This window comes from Molossus molossus, unplaced genomic scaffold, assembly GCF_014108415.1.
Source record: "Molossus molossus isolate mMolMol1 unplaced genomic scaffold, mMolMol1.p scaffold_m16_p_13, whole genome shotgun sequence".
Classification (NCBI taxonomy): domain Eukaryota; kingdom Metazoa; phylum Chordata; class Mammalia; order Chiroptera; family Molossidae; genus Molossus; species Molossus molossus.
The window spans coordinates 60,765,705-60,782,157 of NW_023425348.1; the positions used below are offsets into that span (position 1 = coordinate 60,765,705).

General features: G+C 39.8%; 1 protein-coding gene across 1 annotated transcript in view; it reads left to right on the forward strand.

The window, feature by feature from the left end:
• GTF2H1 (general transcription factor IIH subunit 1) overlaps positions 1-16,453 on the forward strand; it is a 45,489-nt gene that overhangs the window by 15,822 nt on the left and 13,214 nt on the right. The window contains exons 4-11 of the mRNA XM_036259152.1: positions 202-367; positions 1,245-1,338; positions 2,654-2,803; positions 2,928-3,007; positions 11,584-11,711; positions 11,824-11,911; positions 15,098-15,186; positions 15,903-16,020. Of these exons, the coding sequence (XP_036115045.1) occupies positions 202-367; positions 1,245-1,338; positions 2,654-2,803; positions 2,928-3,007; positions 11,584-11,711; positions 11,824-11,911; positions 15,098-15,186; positions 15,903-16,020 (913 nt within the window). The remainder of the gene's footprint in view (positions 1-201; positions 368-1,244; positions 1,339-2,653; positions 2,804-2,927; positions 3,008-11,583; positions 11,712-11,823; positions 11,912-15,097; positions 15,187-15,902; positions 16,021-16,453) is intronic.

The following is a 16,453-nucleotide window of genomic DNA, read 5'->3' on the forward strand; positions in this document are numbered from 1 at the left end:
TGGTGTCATTTTGGTTTTTTTGTTTGGTTTGGTTTTTGCATTTAATTACTAACAAATGAATTAAACGACCTTCTGCTGCTCAATCATCCCAAAATGCAAGTTGCATGTTTCAGTATTTTGTACTGTTAAAGTCTTTAAAATGTTACCTAAGTAGTGTTTTGTTCTAGAAAGTTCAATATATTCAGTATGTTCTATCCCCAGAATGCTGCAAGAAGATCCTGTTTTGTTTCAGCTTTATAAAGACCTTGTTGTGAGTCAAGTGATCAGTGCTGAGGAATTCTGGGCCAATCGTTTAAATGTGAACTCAACCGAGAGTTCTTCCACATCCAATCATAAGCAGGATGTTGGCATTTCTGCAGCATTTCTGGTATGTGACCCTTCTAGATTACTGAAGCAGGGGGGTGGGTAAAGAAAACCCTGATAATGTGTTAACCGTGCCATTTCTTTTATAAAATTTAGTATTTCCTTAAAGCAAATTAATGGATACTTCAAATGTTTATAGTATTCTAAAATATTTTAAAATATGCAGTATTTTGAAAATTTATCTTTTTGTTAGTTTTCTTGGTTTCTGGACTTGACCCTAGCAAGCTGGGAATCAAATGGACTTTTGAAAGAGAATCTTTCAGCAATTGGACTAATATTTATTTTCCCTAATACTTTTAAATTTAGCACTTTCTGATACCATTTTTATGGTTGCAATATTTTATTTACAGCGCAAAGTTACATGTATAATGACAGTGATAGTATAGAAAAAGTAAGGCTTATAAAATGTGTCTTAGAGAAAAATTGGGAGTAGAAAAAATTGTGGAATTAGAAAATGAGAATTGTTAGTCTTTACTGTGGTGGACCAAAGCAGTATTTATACATTTAACAAAAATTTGAATACCAGTGATAGGGTTGGCATCAAGAAACTAGTCAGATAATACTTATTTAGTAAGCAAGGTGTGTGGTAGTTTTGGTAACTACAAGTTTATGTTAAAGCTCCCCTAATTATCTGTTTTTGGCCACACATAAACATGCCTGTTTGACCATGTAGGATTTTCAAGGAAGCAAATTTTATAGGTCACTAAACTTATGTTAAACCATGCCAGGTTTCTTTGTCTCTCTGCAAAGGTAATGGTGAGGGACTTACCTCTGTCTCTATAATTCGTTCTAAAAATCTGTTTTTCCACCTTTGTCCAGTGTCTGTTGTGTGCTTAACATCTTCTCCTGGTATTTTAACGAATATCTATATTTTATTTTAGGCTGACGTCCGACCCCAAACAGATGGATGTAATGGTCTGAGATATAATTTAACCTCTGATATCATTGAGTCCATATTTAGGACCTATCCAGCAGGTAAGATGAATCAGTTCTTTCAGATAGTTAAAATATTTTTTTGGATTAATTCATTGATATATCGGTGAAAAGCAAAGAGTTTAATTTTTATTCCTCATCAAGCGCAACAAAATATGTGAATGACTTTACCTAGTTCCTGACATATGGTAGATGTTAAGGGTTCAGTATATAATGTGCTGTCATCAATTCATTGGTATGATGACTTTCCCATTCTTTACATCAGTGGTTCTTAAACTTTCTTTACCCTTATACCTGAGCAAGGTAACATCATCCAGAGGCATCAGTAAATGAGTATCTCTAGAGCACTAACTCAGATCATCCTTCATGCTGCCTCCAGAGTGACCTTTTTAACTCACAAATCCTTTCCCTTGCAGAAACCATCCTAAAAATATAAATGTCGTGCCCCCAGCCCTAATGATTTAACATGTTGCGAATCACTGCTTTAGTCATTCTTTTAACCAACCAGTGCTCTCTTAGCCATATGCTGTTCTTTTTTCCTACTTTCTTACTCCTGCCCCTTTAGTCCTTAGGAAACATACCTCTCCCACAGGAGTCAGCTAAAGCATCACCTCATTGCCACCTCTATAAAAATCTTGACTTCTTCAAACACATAAGACCCTCCTCTCCTTTCCTTCTTTAGGGCCTTGTGTCTGCCTCAAAGAATTATCACATTGTAAAGTAATTACTTGCATATCTTTCTGATGATAACATAATTGTGTAGTGTTTACTCTGTATCAGACACCATTCTAAAGCCTTTATATATATTAACTCATTTAGTCATCACAAATACTCTGTGAAGTAGGTACCGTTGTCGCCCCCATATTAGAATAAGTGGAAAACCTAGAATTTTAAACTCAGGTTTCCAAGCACCTTAGGCCCTAAATTAACCTCTTTGCTCATTGGACTGTGAGCTTCTGGAGTGCTAAACTGATAGTTCAATAAATATTGAGATTGTTATTTCCCCCGCACACCTAACACAGTGCCTTGGATTGAAAACACAAATATGTAAATGATCAAATAAGCAAACTTGGGTTTGACTCCCAAGATTCTTGGTATTTCTACTAAAACTTCAACACTTGTTAATTCTCTTGGTACAAAATAAGGGTTTGCTTGTAATTTGTTAAGATTCATAAAGGATAGTGCCTCACCTAATCTCTCAAGTTATATTTCATATTTATAATTAGGTTATTATATGTACAATAGAAAGTTGAACAGTTTCATAATCTGGTTTTTGCTGCTAGACTATATTTCAACTAATTTGAGGTTTTAAGAAATGGAAATGCACTATGTAACTATTATGGTTTTTCTTCCACAGTGAAAATGAAATATGCAGAAAATGTTCCGCATAGTATGACAGAAAAGGAATTCTGGACACGTTTTTTTCAGTCCCATTATTTTCACAGGGATCGGCTGAATACAGGGTCAAAGGACCTCTTTGCAGAATGTGCCAAAATAGATGAAAAGGGTAATTGTTTATTCTTGATATGCTGTACCATTTAATTTGCTGTTCTCATTAGTGCTGTTAGTGAATTTTTTAACTTATAAGAAAGGTAAGACTAGATCAACTTCTTATTTTATTTATTTTCTAGGGTTAAAAACAATGGTTTCATTAGGAGTGAAAAACCCACTACTTGATTTGACAGCTTTGGAAGATAAACCATTAGATGAGGTAAGTAATAGTAAAAGGATTTATGAGAGAACAATCTTTTTTTAGTCTTAAACATTTTTATAGTTCTAACGTTGCCTTAAGTGAGGATGTTCTACTTGTGAGAATGTAAATCAAACAAAATACTATTATTTGGAGTGATTTATCAGAATTCAGTAGTACTGTTTACTATTAAAATTGCCTTGGAAAACAAATTCCTGTATAAGTTGCTAAAAATTTTTTAAAAGAATTTTCTAGCTCCTCCATCAGCAGTTCTCTAGGTAGTAATGAAGGCTTAACATGTTTTGTTTTGTTTTTTAATTTTTTTTTTTTCTCTATTGATTTTAGAGAGAGGAAGGGAGAGGGGGAGAGATATAGAAACATCTATGAGAGAGAACATTGATTGGCCACCCCTCCTGTATGCCCCCCACTGAGGGTTCTGGCCCATAACCTTGGGCATGTGCCCTGACTGGGAATCGAACCGGCTATCTTTTGATGCATGGGTCAACACTCAACCACTGAGCCACTCTAGCTGGCCTGAAGGCTTAACATGTTGATGAGTCTGGCTTTATGTTCTAGCTAACATTAATCTCTAGAAATGTGGATAAATATTAGTAGACAAGAAAAGATAAACTTTTGTTGATTGCCCATTATTTGCACATCATTACCTCACTTGTGTTCCTTACCTCACACTAGCCCTAATATGTTTCAACAGCCAGACCATCAAGTATGAGTTACCTACTTTAACATCATGACTCTAGACTTATATATTTATCCAGTCATGGAGAAAGAGATTATATCTTCTAATCAAGGCTAGTTCCATCCCTGCTTCTATCTTCAAGTCTAAGAAGAAACTGCTTTCCACAGTTATTCTTCTCACACTGTTATATTTTAATTATCTTGCCCCTTTTTTGTCTCCTCTTCTGCTGGCTGTATGCACATGCTCATACCTTCCCATCTTTTTCTTCCCTAACTTTTCTTCTAATTTGAGTATATGTACTTAGCAGGTAAGAAAACCAATGTTAAAATTTTGTCCTATGGCCCTGGCCGGTTTGGCTCAGCGGTTAGAGCGTTGGCCTGCGGTCCAGAGAGACCTGGGTTTGGTTCCCGCTAAGGGCACGTACCTTGGTTGCAGTTTGTCCCCGGCCCTGGTTGGGTCGTGTGGGTGGCAACCACTCGATGTGTCGCTTTCACGTCGATGTTTCTCTCTCTCTCTCTCCCTCTCACTCTATCTGAACAAAATATCGAAAAAAATGTCCTCGGGTGAGGATAAAAAAAAAAAAAAAAAATTTTGTCCTATGGTCTAAATTATATATTGATAAAAAATAATGTTTGGTACCCAGGTGAGTCATTTCCATAGTGAAATTCAGTTTTGTTTTGTTTTTTTTCTTCTTTTTTTTATTTAATCTTTATTGTTGAATGTATTACAGATGTTCCTCATTTTTCCCCCATTGACCCCCTCCTCCCCACTGCCGCCTTTTCCCACACTGTTGTCTGTGTCCATTGGTTATGCATATAATTTCTTTGGTTTATTTCCTCCCACTTCCCAACACCCTTCCCTTTAAGGTTGGTCAGTCTAGCAACCAATCTGTTCTTCTTAATCCCTTCATCTTTTTCACTCATTCCCCCAAGCCCCCTCCCATCTGGCAACCAACAAAATGTTCTCTGTATCGATGAGAATGTTTCTGTTCTGCCTGTTTATTTTGTTTGTAGATTCACTTGTCAATAGATGTGTATTCATTGCCATTTTGTTTGTTCATATACTTTATCTTTTTCTTCAAAAAGATCCTTCATCATTTCATATAATAACGGGTTGGTGGTGATGAACTCCTTTAACTTTTTCTTGTCTGGGAAGCTCTTTATGGCCATTGATTCTAAATAACAGCTTTGCAGGATAGAGTAACCTTGGTTGTAGGTTCTTGCTTTCTATCACTCTGAATATTTCTTGCCACTCCCTTCTGGCCTGCAAAGTTTCTTTTGAGAAATCAGCTGACAGTCTTATGGGAACTCCCTTGTAGGTAACTAATTGCTTTTCTCTTGCTGCTCTTAAGATTCTCTCTTTGTCATGAACCTTTTGCATTTTGATGATGTGTCTTGGTGTGGGCCTCTTGGGAGTCTTGTTTGGGACTCTCTTCTGTGCTTCCTGGACATGTACAGTGATACCTCGGTTCTCGAACGCCTCGGTTTTCGACCAAATCGGGATTCGAGAAACTTTTGTCTCGGAATCCGAACAAATATTTGGACCTCGAACTTCCGAGATGAGCCGAGTTGAGCCGAATGACGTTCATTCGGCCCAGCGCGCCTTGCTTGCGTCATCAGTGTGAGTGCAGAGAGAGAGTCACGCTTTGTGGAGTCACGCTTTCCTATTGGTTTCATTGCTTCGGTTCTCGAACAATTCGGTTCTCGACCGTCCTCCTGGAACGAATTATGTTCGAGAACCGAGGTATCACTGTATGTCTGTTTCCTTCACCAAGTTAGGAAATTTTTCTGCCATTATTGTTTCCAATAGGTTTTCGATTTCTTGTTCTCTCTCTTCTCCTTCTGGCACCCCCAAGATGCGAATGTTGGCACGCTTCAAGTTGTCCCAGAGGCACCTTACACTATCATCATTTTTTTGGATTCTTTTTTCTTTTTGCTGTTCTGATTGGGTGTTTTTTGCTTCCTTAGATTCCAAATCAGTGGTTTCCTTCTTGGCTTTACCTACTATACTATTGAATCTGTGCAAATTATTCTTTATTTCAGTTAGTGCCTCCTTCATTTCTGACTGTGCCTCCTTCATTTCTGACTGGTCCTTTTTTTATGCTCTTGAGGCCCTCACTAAGTTCGCTGAGGTTCTCACTAAGTTCACTGAGCATCCTTATAAGCAGTATTTTGAACTCAGCATCTGTTAGGTTGCTTATCTCCATTTTGCTTAGTTCTTTTCCTGGAGATTTTTTCTGTTCTTTCATTTGGGACCTGTTTCTTTGTCTCCTCATTTTGGCTGCCTCCCTGTGTTTGTTACTGTGTATTACTTAATGAGAAGTATGGGGCTATCTGAGACCAGATGCTGCTCGTTTGAAAGAATTTAGGGAAATCTGAAGCAGGATCCAAAACAGGCCAATCCTATGGTTAAGCAACTGGCAACAGCTTGGGTAGGCCTGAAAGTTGGGTGGGGCGGGGCCTCAGGGAATCACCAGGGCGGGGCAACCAATGTGAGCCAGGTTGCTAGAGTCCCAGATATGGTGGCTGTCTGCCAGATTCGTGAGGGAAGGGCTTACCAAAGGAACAAAGGCCTCTGACAGCACCTTTGTCCTGGAGAAAGCTCCCTCTCCAGCCCTCGCTCCAAAGCCAAACAGCTCAGTTCTTCCCTGTATGTCTCTGGCGCCCCTCGAGCTGCCTCTCGTCCAAGCTTAGAGGGAGTGAGTCCAATAAGTCCGTGCATGGGCCCCTTAAAGAGCTGCCTGGGGCTCCAGCCGCCTCAGCTTCCCTGAGCCTCAGTTCCCACTACTTTTTCCAGCCAGAAATTATGGGGATTCTCTTCCTGGCACTGCAATCTTGAGCGGGGCACCTGGTGTGGGACAGGGACCCCTCAGTCCTCAGGGAGGACCTTCCCAGCGGAGGTGCCCTCTTGATTTTTATCCACCACACCTGGCTGTGGAACCAGCCAGTCAGCTTCCGCCCCTCTTACCAGTCTGGATGTGGTTTCTTTAATTTTGTAGTCGTAGGAGTTCCATTCAGCTTGATTTCAGGCAGTTTTGAATGATGGTTGTTCTGTAGTTTAGTTGTAGCTTTGATGTGGTTGTGGGAGGACGTGATACTGCATTTACCCACCCACCATCTTGACCGAAAGTCCAGTTTTGTTTTGTTTTTTGTGATTCTAGGCACTCAGTCACTTCCTTGGTGTTTCTTAACATACTACAAACAGGGCTCTCTTAAGATCCTAAGAAAATGAAGTTTAGCCCTGGCCAGTTTGGCTCAGCGGTTGGAGCATTGGCCTGCGGTACAGAGAGACCCGGGTTCGGTTCCCGCTAAGGGCATGTACCTTGGTTGCAGTTTGTCCCCGGCCCTGGTTGGTCGTGCGGGTGGCAGCCACTCAATGTGTCCCTTCACATCGATGTTTCTCTCTCTCTTCTCTCTCCCTCCCGCTCTATCTGAACAAAAAATGGAAAAATGTCCTCGGGTGAGGATAAAAAAAAAAAAAAGAAAGAAAATGAAGTTTAGGGAATCTTAGAGATTACAGTTTACTTAAAGTGATGGGGGAAAAAAAAACATTGTAGTGCCTTTTTTTTTTTTTTTCAAATAAAAAGATGAGCCCTGGCTGGTTTGGCTCAGCAGTTAGAGTGTCAGCCCGAAGACTGAAGAGTGTCACGGGTTTGATCCCCAGCCCTGGTCATGGTTGTATGGGAGGCAACTAATCAATGTGTCTTTCTCATGTTGATATTTCTCTCTCTCTCTCTCTCTCTCTCTCCCCCCACCCCAACCCTCCCAACCCCTCTCCCTCCCACTCTATCTAAAAATCAAGGAAAACTATTCTTGAATGAGGATATTAAAAAAAAAAAAAAGATGGTATATTATTACATGTGTATGTGTAATTTTCTTCTTCACTTTTTTTATTACCAATATCAATTTGAGGTAACTATGCAATAGTTGTTAAGTTCATAGACTTTAAAACCAAATTACCTGGCTTAGACTATCATTTGTTTAATATTTCTAAGTCGTTTTCTTATAAAATGAGGGTAGTAATACTAAGCATAGAAAAAAATTGGGGAGATGTTGTTTAAGAATACAGCTTGAAACTCGTAGATAAGTTCTGGAGCTCTAATGCACAAGCGTGGCCAACAATACTGTAGGATAAATGTCAAAATAGCTAAGAGACTAGATTTTAAATGTCCTCACCACAAACAAGGAATTGATAATTATGTGACAGTGATAGAGGTGTTAGCCTCAGTGGTAATCATACTGCAATATTTTTGTTTTAATCCTCAGTGAGGACATTTTTAAAATTTTTTGTTCAGATAGAGTGGGAGGGAGAGAGAGAGAGAGAAACAGAGAAAGAGAAAACATCAACATGAAAGGGACACATCGAGTGGCCGCCTCCCACATGACCCAACCAGGGCCAAGGACAAATTGCAACCGAGGTATGTGCCCTTAGCAGGAACCGAACCCAACGCTCAGACCTCTGAGCCAAACTGGCCAGGGCCGTATTGCAATATTTAAATGAAATCAATACATTGTACTTCTTAAACTTATACAGTGTCTCAATTTTTAAAATGCAAGGGGAAAAAATGTGCCTGCCTGATAGGATTGCTACAAGAGTTTACAAAGTCTGGTACATAGCCCTGGCTGGTGTGGTTCAGTTGTTTGGGCATCATCTGGTGCCTCAAAAGGTCACCAGTTCAATTCCCAGTCAGGGTACACGCCCAGGTTGCAGGTTCAATCCCGGTTGGTGTTTGTGGGGGAGAAAGTTGATTGATGTTTCTCACATAGATGTTTTTTTCTCTCCTCTCTTCCTCTCTAAAAATCAATTTAAGAAAACTTTTTAGCCTGGCCGGTTTGGCTCAGTGGTTGAGCATTGGCCCATGCACCAAAAGGTTGCTGGTTCCATTCTGTCAGGACACATGCCCAAGTTGTGGGCCCATTCCCTAGTGAGGGGCATGCAGGATGTGGCCAGTTGATGTTCTCTCTCATCGATGTTTCTATCTTTCTCTCACTCTCCCTTCCTTTCTCTCTCAAAATCAATAAAGAAAAAAATTTTTAAAAAAACACATCATTTTTCAGAGTCTGGTACATAGTAAGTGTTCAGTAAGTAATAGATGTTATTGTTAGTTAAATTTTTTAGTGCCTGCATAGTATTCCATTTTTTTAATGTTCTTGTGTTTTTACTATGCTTTTGTAGATTTTTAGAGAGAGAGGAGTGGAGAGAGAGATAGAAGCATCCATGTGAGAGAGAAACATCGATGGGCTGCCTTCTACGTACCCCCTACTGGGGATCAAACCTGCAACCCTGGGCAACTCTGACCAGCAATCGAACCAGGACCTCTCAGTCTATGGGACGATGCTCAGTCCACTGAGCCACACCGGCCCAGCCATAGTATTCCATTGTATGGATGTATAATTAATCCCCTTTATAGAAATGTTGATTGATACACTTTTTCCTTTGGTGCCTCTTCCTCCCCTGTTATCCTCTAGTTGTAACTACCCCAGGATATTGTCTTGGGCCTCCTCCTGAATGCATTCTCTACATTTCATTGCTTTAAATACTATGTGATAATGACTCCCAAATAGCACTTGTCTAATCCCAGAACTCCAAAATCATGTATCCAACTGCCTACTTGATAATTTCACAGACACCTCAACATAACATGTCCAAAATGGAAACTTTGATTCCCATCATCATAAACTTATTTCTTCCTGAGTCTTTCCTACCTCAGTAAAAGTACATTACCATAAACTCAGTTACTCAAGCCAAAACATAGGCGTCTCCAGGATTCCTCCCTCCCCTTCACCAACATTCAGTTCATCAACAAGTCCTCTTCATCTCTGATCTGTCTACATCTCTTTTTTTTTTTTCTTCTTTTGTAGATAGAGTGGGGAGAGAGGGAGAAACATCAATGGGAGAGAGAGACGTCAATTGGCTGCCCTGTGCAAGAACACAGTGGGGTTAAGGGATGTAACCTGCAACTGAGGTACATGTCCTTGACCTAGAAGCGAATCCGTGAGTCGCTGGTCCATGGGCCAATGGTCTAACTGCTGAGCCAAACTGGCCAGGGGATGATCTGTCTACATCTCTATCTTCACAGATACTTATACCCTCTGGCTTTTAGACTACCACCTCATCTGTGGCTTGATTGCTTGCATTAGCCCCCTATTTAATCTTCCTATTTCTACTTTTGTTCTTTATAGATCATTTCCTAGCAGTAAGAGTTATATATCAGATCATAATAGTCTCCTATGTAAAACTTCAGTGGCTTCTCATTTAACTTATAATAAAATCAAAACTCCTACATCGCCATTCTGGATTTGGCCTCTGCCTACTTCTACCTCAGTTTGGGCTACTTCCACTCATTTGTGCTCCAGACACAGTGACCTTCAGATCTACCTGAAGCTTTTTCCACCTCAGGGTCTTTACACTTGCTGTTCCTTCTTCCTGCTCTTCTACCTAGCTAGCTTTTAGAAGTCTATTCTCATGTCACTTTTCCAGAGAATTTTTCTAACCTCCCTATCTAAAGTAGCTTCTCTTCCCAGTCCAGTCACTGCATCATCTCAACATCTGTTTTCTTCATAACATTTGTCACTTTCAGATGTTTTTTTTTACTTGTCAGCTTTGTATCTCACCAATCTCTGGCTCACCTTTCATTGCAGTTATACTGAACTACATGCAAACTTAGGACAATGTGTATTACACATTGCTTCTATACCTTTGTTTAAGTAGTTTGCTCATCATGGAGTGTTGTTGTCTCAGTATCTGCCTTAGAAGATGGTAACTCCATGAAACTTTTCAAACCTACCTCTCCTCTCCTGTGGCGGGGTTGACCACTTTCTTGTAGCACCTATAAGTCTTAACTATGTGTACTGGCTTATAGCCTAGCATCCCACTAACTAGTATTTTGGCTCCTTTGGCACAAGGTCTTACCATCTTTCTAACTACAGAGGTTAGCACATAGCATGCACTCAATACATGTTTGATAATGTCCCATGTATTGGGATATTACTGTAAATATCCTATTCTCCAAATATCCTATTATCTTGATCTTACCTAGACTAACATTGGAAAAGTAATAAAACCAGAATTTGATTTCATATCTATTTTACTTCAAAAGTCCATGCTTTTTTCTTCTTTTTTTTTTAACTTTAGTCTGTTCCTTCATTTAATATTTTGCTAACCAGCCCTGGCCGGTTTGACTCAGTGGTTTGAGCGTCAGCCCGCGGACCAGAGAGTCCTGGGTTTGGTTCCCACTAAGGGCACGTACCTTCATTGCAGTTTGTCCCTGGGCCCCATCGGGGTTGTGTGGGTGGCAACCACTTGATGTGTCTCTCTCACATCAGTGTTTCTCCCTCTCTCTCTCTTCATCCCTCTCTCCCTCCTGCTCTGTCTGAAGATAGATGCAAAAATGTCCTCAGGTGAGGATTAAAAAAAAATATTTTTCTAACTAGGTACAAAATTGCTATTTAAAAAATACAGAGCTCGCCCGGCCCATGTGTCTCACTGGTTGAGTGTCAACCCATGTACCAAGATGTTGCTGGTTCGATTCCTGGTCAAGGCACATGCCCAGGTTGTGTGCCAAGCCCCCAGAGGGGGTCATGCAGGAGGCAGCCAGTCGATGTTCTCTCATCAATGTTTCTATCTCTTTCCCTCTCCCTTCCTCCCTCTCTAAAAATAAATAAAGGACAAAAAATGCAGAGCTCAAGTTAAGATGTTTTTGGTCATGATAAAAGGAGTTAGTGGTATTTCTTCATTTCTGTGTGTATATTGTCACTTAAATGTTTATAAATATTTAGTAGTATTCAGAATTAATGAAGTCCCATTATCCAGAACATTTTTTCAGCTAATCATGTCTTATAACAGATAAGAAAATCAGAACTTTATTTTGATTTTTAATCTACTGAATTGTTTCTTATAGGGCTATGGCATTTCCTCTGTGCCATCTACTTCTAATTCCAAATCCATAAAGGAGAATAGTAATGCTGCCATCATCAAGAGATTTAACCATCACAGTGCCATGGTCCTGGCAGCAGGTCTCAGGAAACAGTTAAGTATACATGCAAGGTGCAGTGACTAGACTTTACAAGATAGCCAGAATGATTTGTGATAGCGTTCTGCCTGTGGTTTTTAACATTAATTTATTTTTCTTTGTTTTTAGAGAAGCACAAAATGAGCAAAATGGTGAGCCCAGCAGCATTGATGGAAATTCCAGAGATGCAGACTGCTTTCAGCCAGCAGTCAAAAGGGTATGGGTAAAAAGTTGGGGACATTTAGGGCTCAGGTTTCTCCAGATACCTTATGTAATTGCTAATACTTTATGTTGACCCTTGATTATTTCAGATGACTTAGTTCTGACCAACACGTTAACATTTGGCTTAAACTGTAGAACATTTTAAAAAGTACTTCCTCAGTTTTAGCTTGCCAGTCAACTTTACATGAATGCAAGTCTTAACAATTTTTATTGTTTGTGTTTTTCCCTCTTTATATGTATACATATGCACATATTGACATATAATTCTGTTTTCTGAGAAAAAATATTCAACAGAGTCAGTGTGAGAAAAAGAAAAACTGAAGGTTTGTGTATAATGATTTTGAAAGATAGGATTTGACCCTCATATTAAACTTAGCATTTTGAGGCTAGATATGTCTTTTCCTTAAATATTGAAGTAATCACTTGAGGGAGTAGGGGGAAGTATGAACAGAGTTACCTACTTACATATTCCTTCTTTCCCTGTAACTTTGCCAAGCTACTCTCTCTCTCTGCTGTTTTTGTTGTTTGTGTGCTTCTTGTTTCATGGTTGTTGTAGTTTTTTGTTTGTTTGTTTTAATCCTCACCCGAGGATGTGTTTTGATTTGAGAGAGAAACATTGATTGGTTGCCTCCAGTATGCTCCCCAACCAGAGATCAAACTTTCAATGTAGGTTATGTGCCCTGACAAGGAATCAAGTAGTCTTGATTCTTGATAGTGAAAGAGTTGTCAAAAGCCATTGTGTGGATTTTCACAATATTCAATAATAAATGCTGACTGTATATATTCTTTCAAGTCAAGAGTTGTCTGTGTGTTATACAAAGGGTTTTGTAGAATGAGATTCAGAAGTAATGATAGAGTTCTTACATTTATGGAGCTTGCAATTAAGTATGAAAGTTTAGGTGACTTATGCTCTGGCAGAAGTTTTAAGATTTGGATTATTATGGGAGGTTGGGTAGGGACACAGCTTAGGTAAGGCAACAGCAGGAGTCAATATGAATTTGACATATGTGAAAAGTAATAACATTTAGTATGCCTTGAAGTTAGCTAAAAGTTATAGAGTTGAGAAAGTGTAAAATTAGGCTGACTAAGTAAGGTGGGACAGATGGATATGTTACTCTGAATATCATGCTGAAGTTTACTCTGAATATCATGCTGAAGTTAAATTGTTCCTATACTAAAACTATTTAGACTCTTAAAATAGGGCAATTTAAAATACTAAGTTCTCAAATTGATCTTTTTTTTTTTTTTTTTTTTTTTTTTTTTTTAATCCTCACCCGAGGATATTTTTTCCATTTTTGGTACAGATAGAATGGGAGGGAGAGAGAGGAAGGGAGAGAGAGTGAGAAACATCGACGTGAAGGGACACATCGAGTGGCTGCCACCCGCACGACCAACCAGGGCCGGGGACAAACTGCAACCAAGGTACATGCCCTTAGCGGGAACCGAACCCGGGTCTCTCCAGACCGCAGGCCGACGCTCTAACCGCTGAGCCAAACCGGCCAGGGCTCAAATTGATCTTTTTTATGATATATATGAATAACCTAAACTTTTTTTCTCCTCCTTTTTTTTAATTAATCCTCACCGGAGGATATGTTTTTATTGTTTTTTTTAGAGCAAAGAAGAAGGGGGAAATAGAGAGAGAAACATTGATGTGAGAGAGATACATTGATCTATTGGCTCCCATACAACTGGGGCTCAAACTCGCCAACAGGTATATGCTGTAACTAGGAATTGAACCCAAAATTTTTTGGTGCATAGGACAGTGCTCCAACCAGCTGAGCCACCCAGCCAGAGCATAATCTAAATGTTTTGATCCCAGGCTTGGTAACTGCAAATGAGAGTTAACCAGATGAATTTCATAGCTGTGTAGAGGATGAATTATTATAGAATTATTTTCACAAATGTTTTACATAGATTGTCTTCATGTATTTTTTATAACTGATATTTTAAAGTCATGGAAATTTAGCAGTTTGTTACTAGCACAGGAGAAAACAGATTAGTAAAACCAAAATAAAGTGTTAAGAAGTGCCTGGCTATATGCCCTGGCCGGTTTGGCTCAGCAGTTAGAGCGCCGGGCTGCGGACCAGAGAGTACTGGGTTCAGTTCCCACTAAGGGCACGTACCTTGGTTGCAGTTTTTCCCCATCCCCGGTTGGGGTTGTGTGGGTGGCAACCACTCGATGTGTCTCTCTCGCATCGATGTTTCTTTCTCTTCTCCTCTCTCTCACTCCCGCTTTATCTGAAGATAAATGCAAAAATGTCCTCCAGTAAGGATTTTTTAAAAAAGTGTCGGGCTGGGTAGTTCAGTTGGTTAAAGCTTTGTCCCCATAGGTCAAGGTTGCCGGTCAGGGCACATATAAGAAGCAGCCCATGAGCCCTGGCTGGTTTGGCTCAGTGATTAGAGCATTGGCACGAGGACCAAAGAGAGTCACAGGTTTGATTCCGGCTAAGGGAACATACCTTGGTTGCAGTTCATTCCCCAGCTCTTGTCCTGTCCTGTGGGAGGCAACCAATCGATGTGTCTCTCTCATCAGTGTTTCTTTCTCTTTCTCTCTTTCTACCTCTACCCCCCCCCCCCACCTCTTTCTCTCCTGCTCTCAATAAATTTTTTTTAAAGGAAATTGCTTTTGTTTTTATAATAAGAGTTCTGCCCTGGCCGGTTTGGCTCAGTAGTTAGAGCATTGGCCTTTAGACCAAAGGATCATTGGTTTGATTCTCAATCAAGGCCACATACCTGGGTTGGAGGTGTGATCCCAGGCTCTGGTCAGGGTCTTGCAGGAGGCAGCCAATCGATGTGTCTCTCTCACATAGATGTTTCTTTTCCTCCTTCCCTTCCACTCTATCTAGAAATAAATGGAAAAATATGATCCAGTGAGGGTTAACACAAATTTTTTTTTAATTTAAAAAAAAAGGTTCAGAAGTAAACCCAGATACTTGGAGGAATTAAATATATGATAAACACGGCATTTCAGAATCAGTGGGGGGGAAACTATGGTGAGAGTGTAGGAAAACATTCTCTGTAATTGGTTGGTGAAAATATGGGTTCAACTTATCTGTATAGCAATTATCTCTAGGAAGTGAAGCTCATAGTGGGAAGACTTCATACAGTTTTACTTTTCAGTCATGTCCATTACTTTTATAAGGGAAAGTTACTGTAAAAAGTGTTGTGTTAATAATTATAGGCGAAGTTACAAGAGTCCATTGAATATGAAGACTTGGGAAAAAATAATTCCATGAAAACAATTGCACTAAACCTCAAGAAGTCAGATAGGTAAGTTTGATCGATATTAAATTAATTTGGGACAGAATAGTTGTAGAACACAAGTTATTGCCCTGGCCGGTTCGGCTCTGCGGTTAGAGTGTCAGCCTGCGGTCCAGAGAGACCCGGGTTCGGTTCCCGCTAAGGGCACATACCTTGGTTGCAGTTTGTCCCTGGCCATGGTTGGGTCATGCGGGTGGCAGCCACTCGATGTGTCCCTTTCACGTCGATGTTTCTCTCTCTCTCCCACTCTATCTGAACAAAAAAATGGTAAAATGTCTTTGGGTGAGGATGAAAAAAAGCACAAGTTATTGCAGAATATATTTTGCAAGGATAGCATTCAAGTTTAATTGGTTTATTACCATAAAAGTACAGTATTCTTTTTTTTACAATTTATCTTCAGTGTTAAAAGCATCACAGGTGTTTCTCATTTTCCCCCATTAACCCCCACCACACTCCCACCCCGTAAAGTATCCTTTTTCATTATAATTTTTACTTTGTGCATCTCAGGAAAGGATCCTAAATGATCAAAGTCAAGAAAATAAATATTGGCTCTCTGCTGTTTTCATCTTATTGCCCTTATTTGAAGTAGAGGATTTTATTGAAATCTCTTTATATTGTCATTTTTTGCTTTGGGGAAAATGTATTGGGACTGCTAAAATATTTAAAAGACAACTGTTGAGCACCTTTATTCTGTGTAATTTCTTTTCTTCTTTGCTAACGTTCAGGTATTATCATGGTCCAACTCCAATCCAGTCACTACAGTATGCAACAAGTCAGGACATTATTAATTCTTTTCAAAGTATTAGACAAGAAATGGAAGCTTATACACCCAGATTAACTCAGGTAGGTAATTTGTACTGTTTGAAAACCAGAATTCCCACACATGATTACTTCCTTATTTTATGCACACAACCAAATTGAACTATGTAACTAATATTTTAATTGCATTTAAAAGCATATTTCTGCTAAATAAATTGAAAAATCCAGTAGGTAGGGAGAAAAGGTATTTGGCATATTCAAGAAGCATCTGGCCCTAGCCAGTTTGGCTCAGTGGTTAGAGCGTCAGCCTGCGGTCCGGAGAGACCCAGGTTTGGTACCCGCTAAGGGCATGTACCTTGGTTGCAGTTTGTCCCCGGCCCTGGTTGGGTCGTGCGGGTGGTAGCCACTCGATGTGTCCCTTTCACGTCGATGTTTCTCTCTCTCTTCCTCTCTCTTCCTCTCTCTCCCTCCTGCTCTATCTGAACAAAAAATGGAAAAATGTCCGCGGGTGAGGATT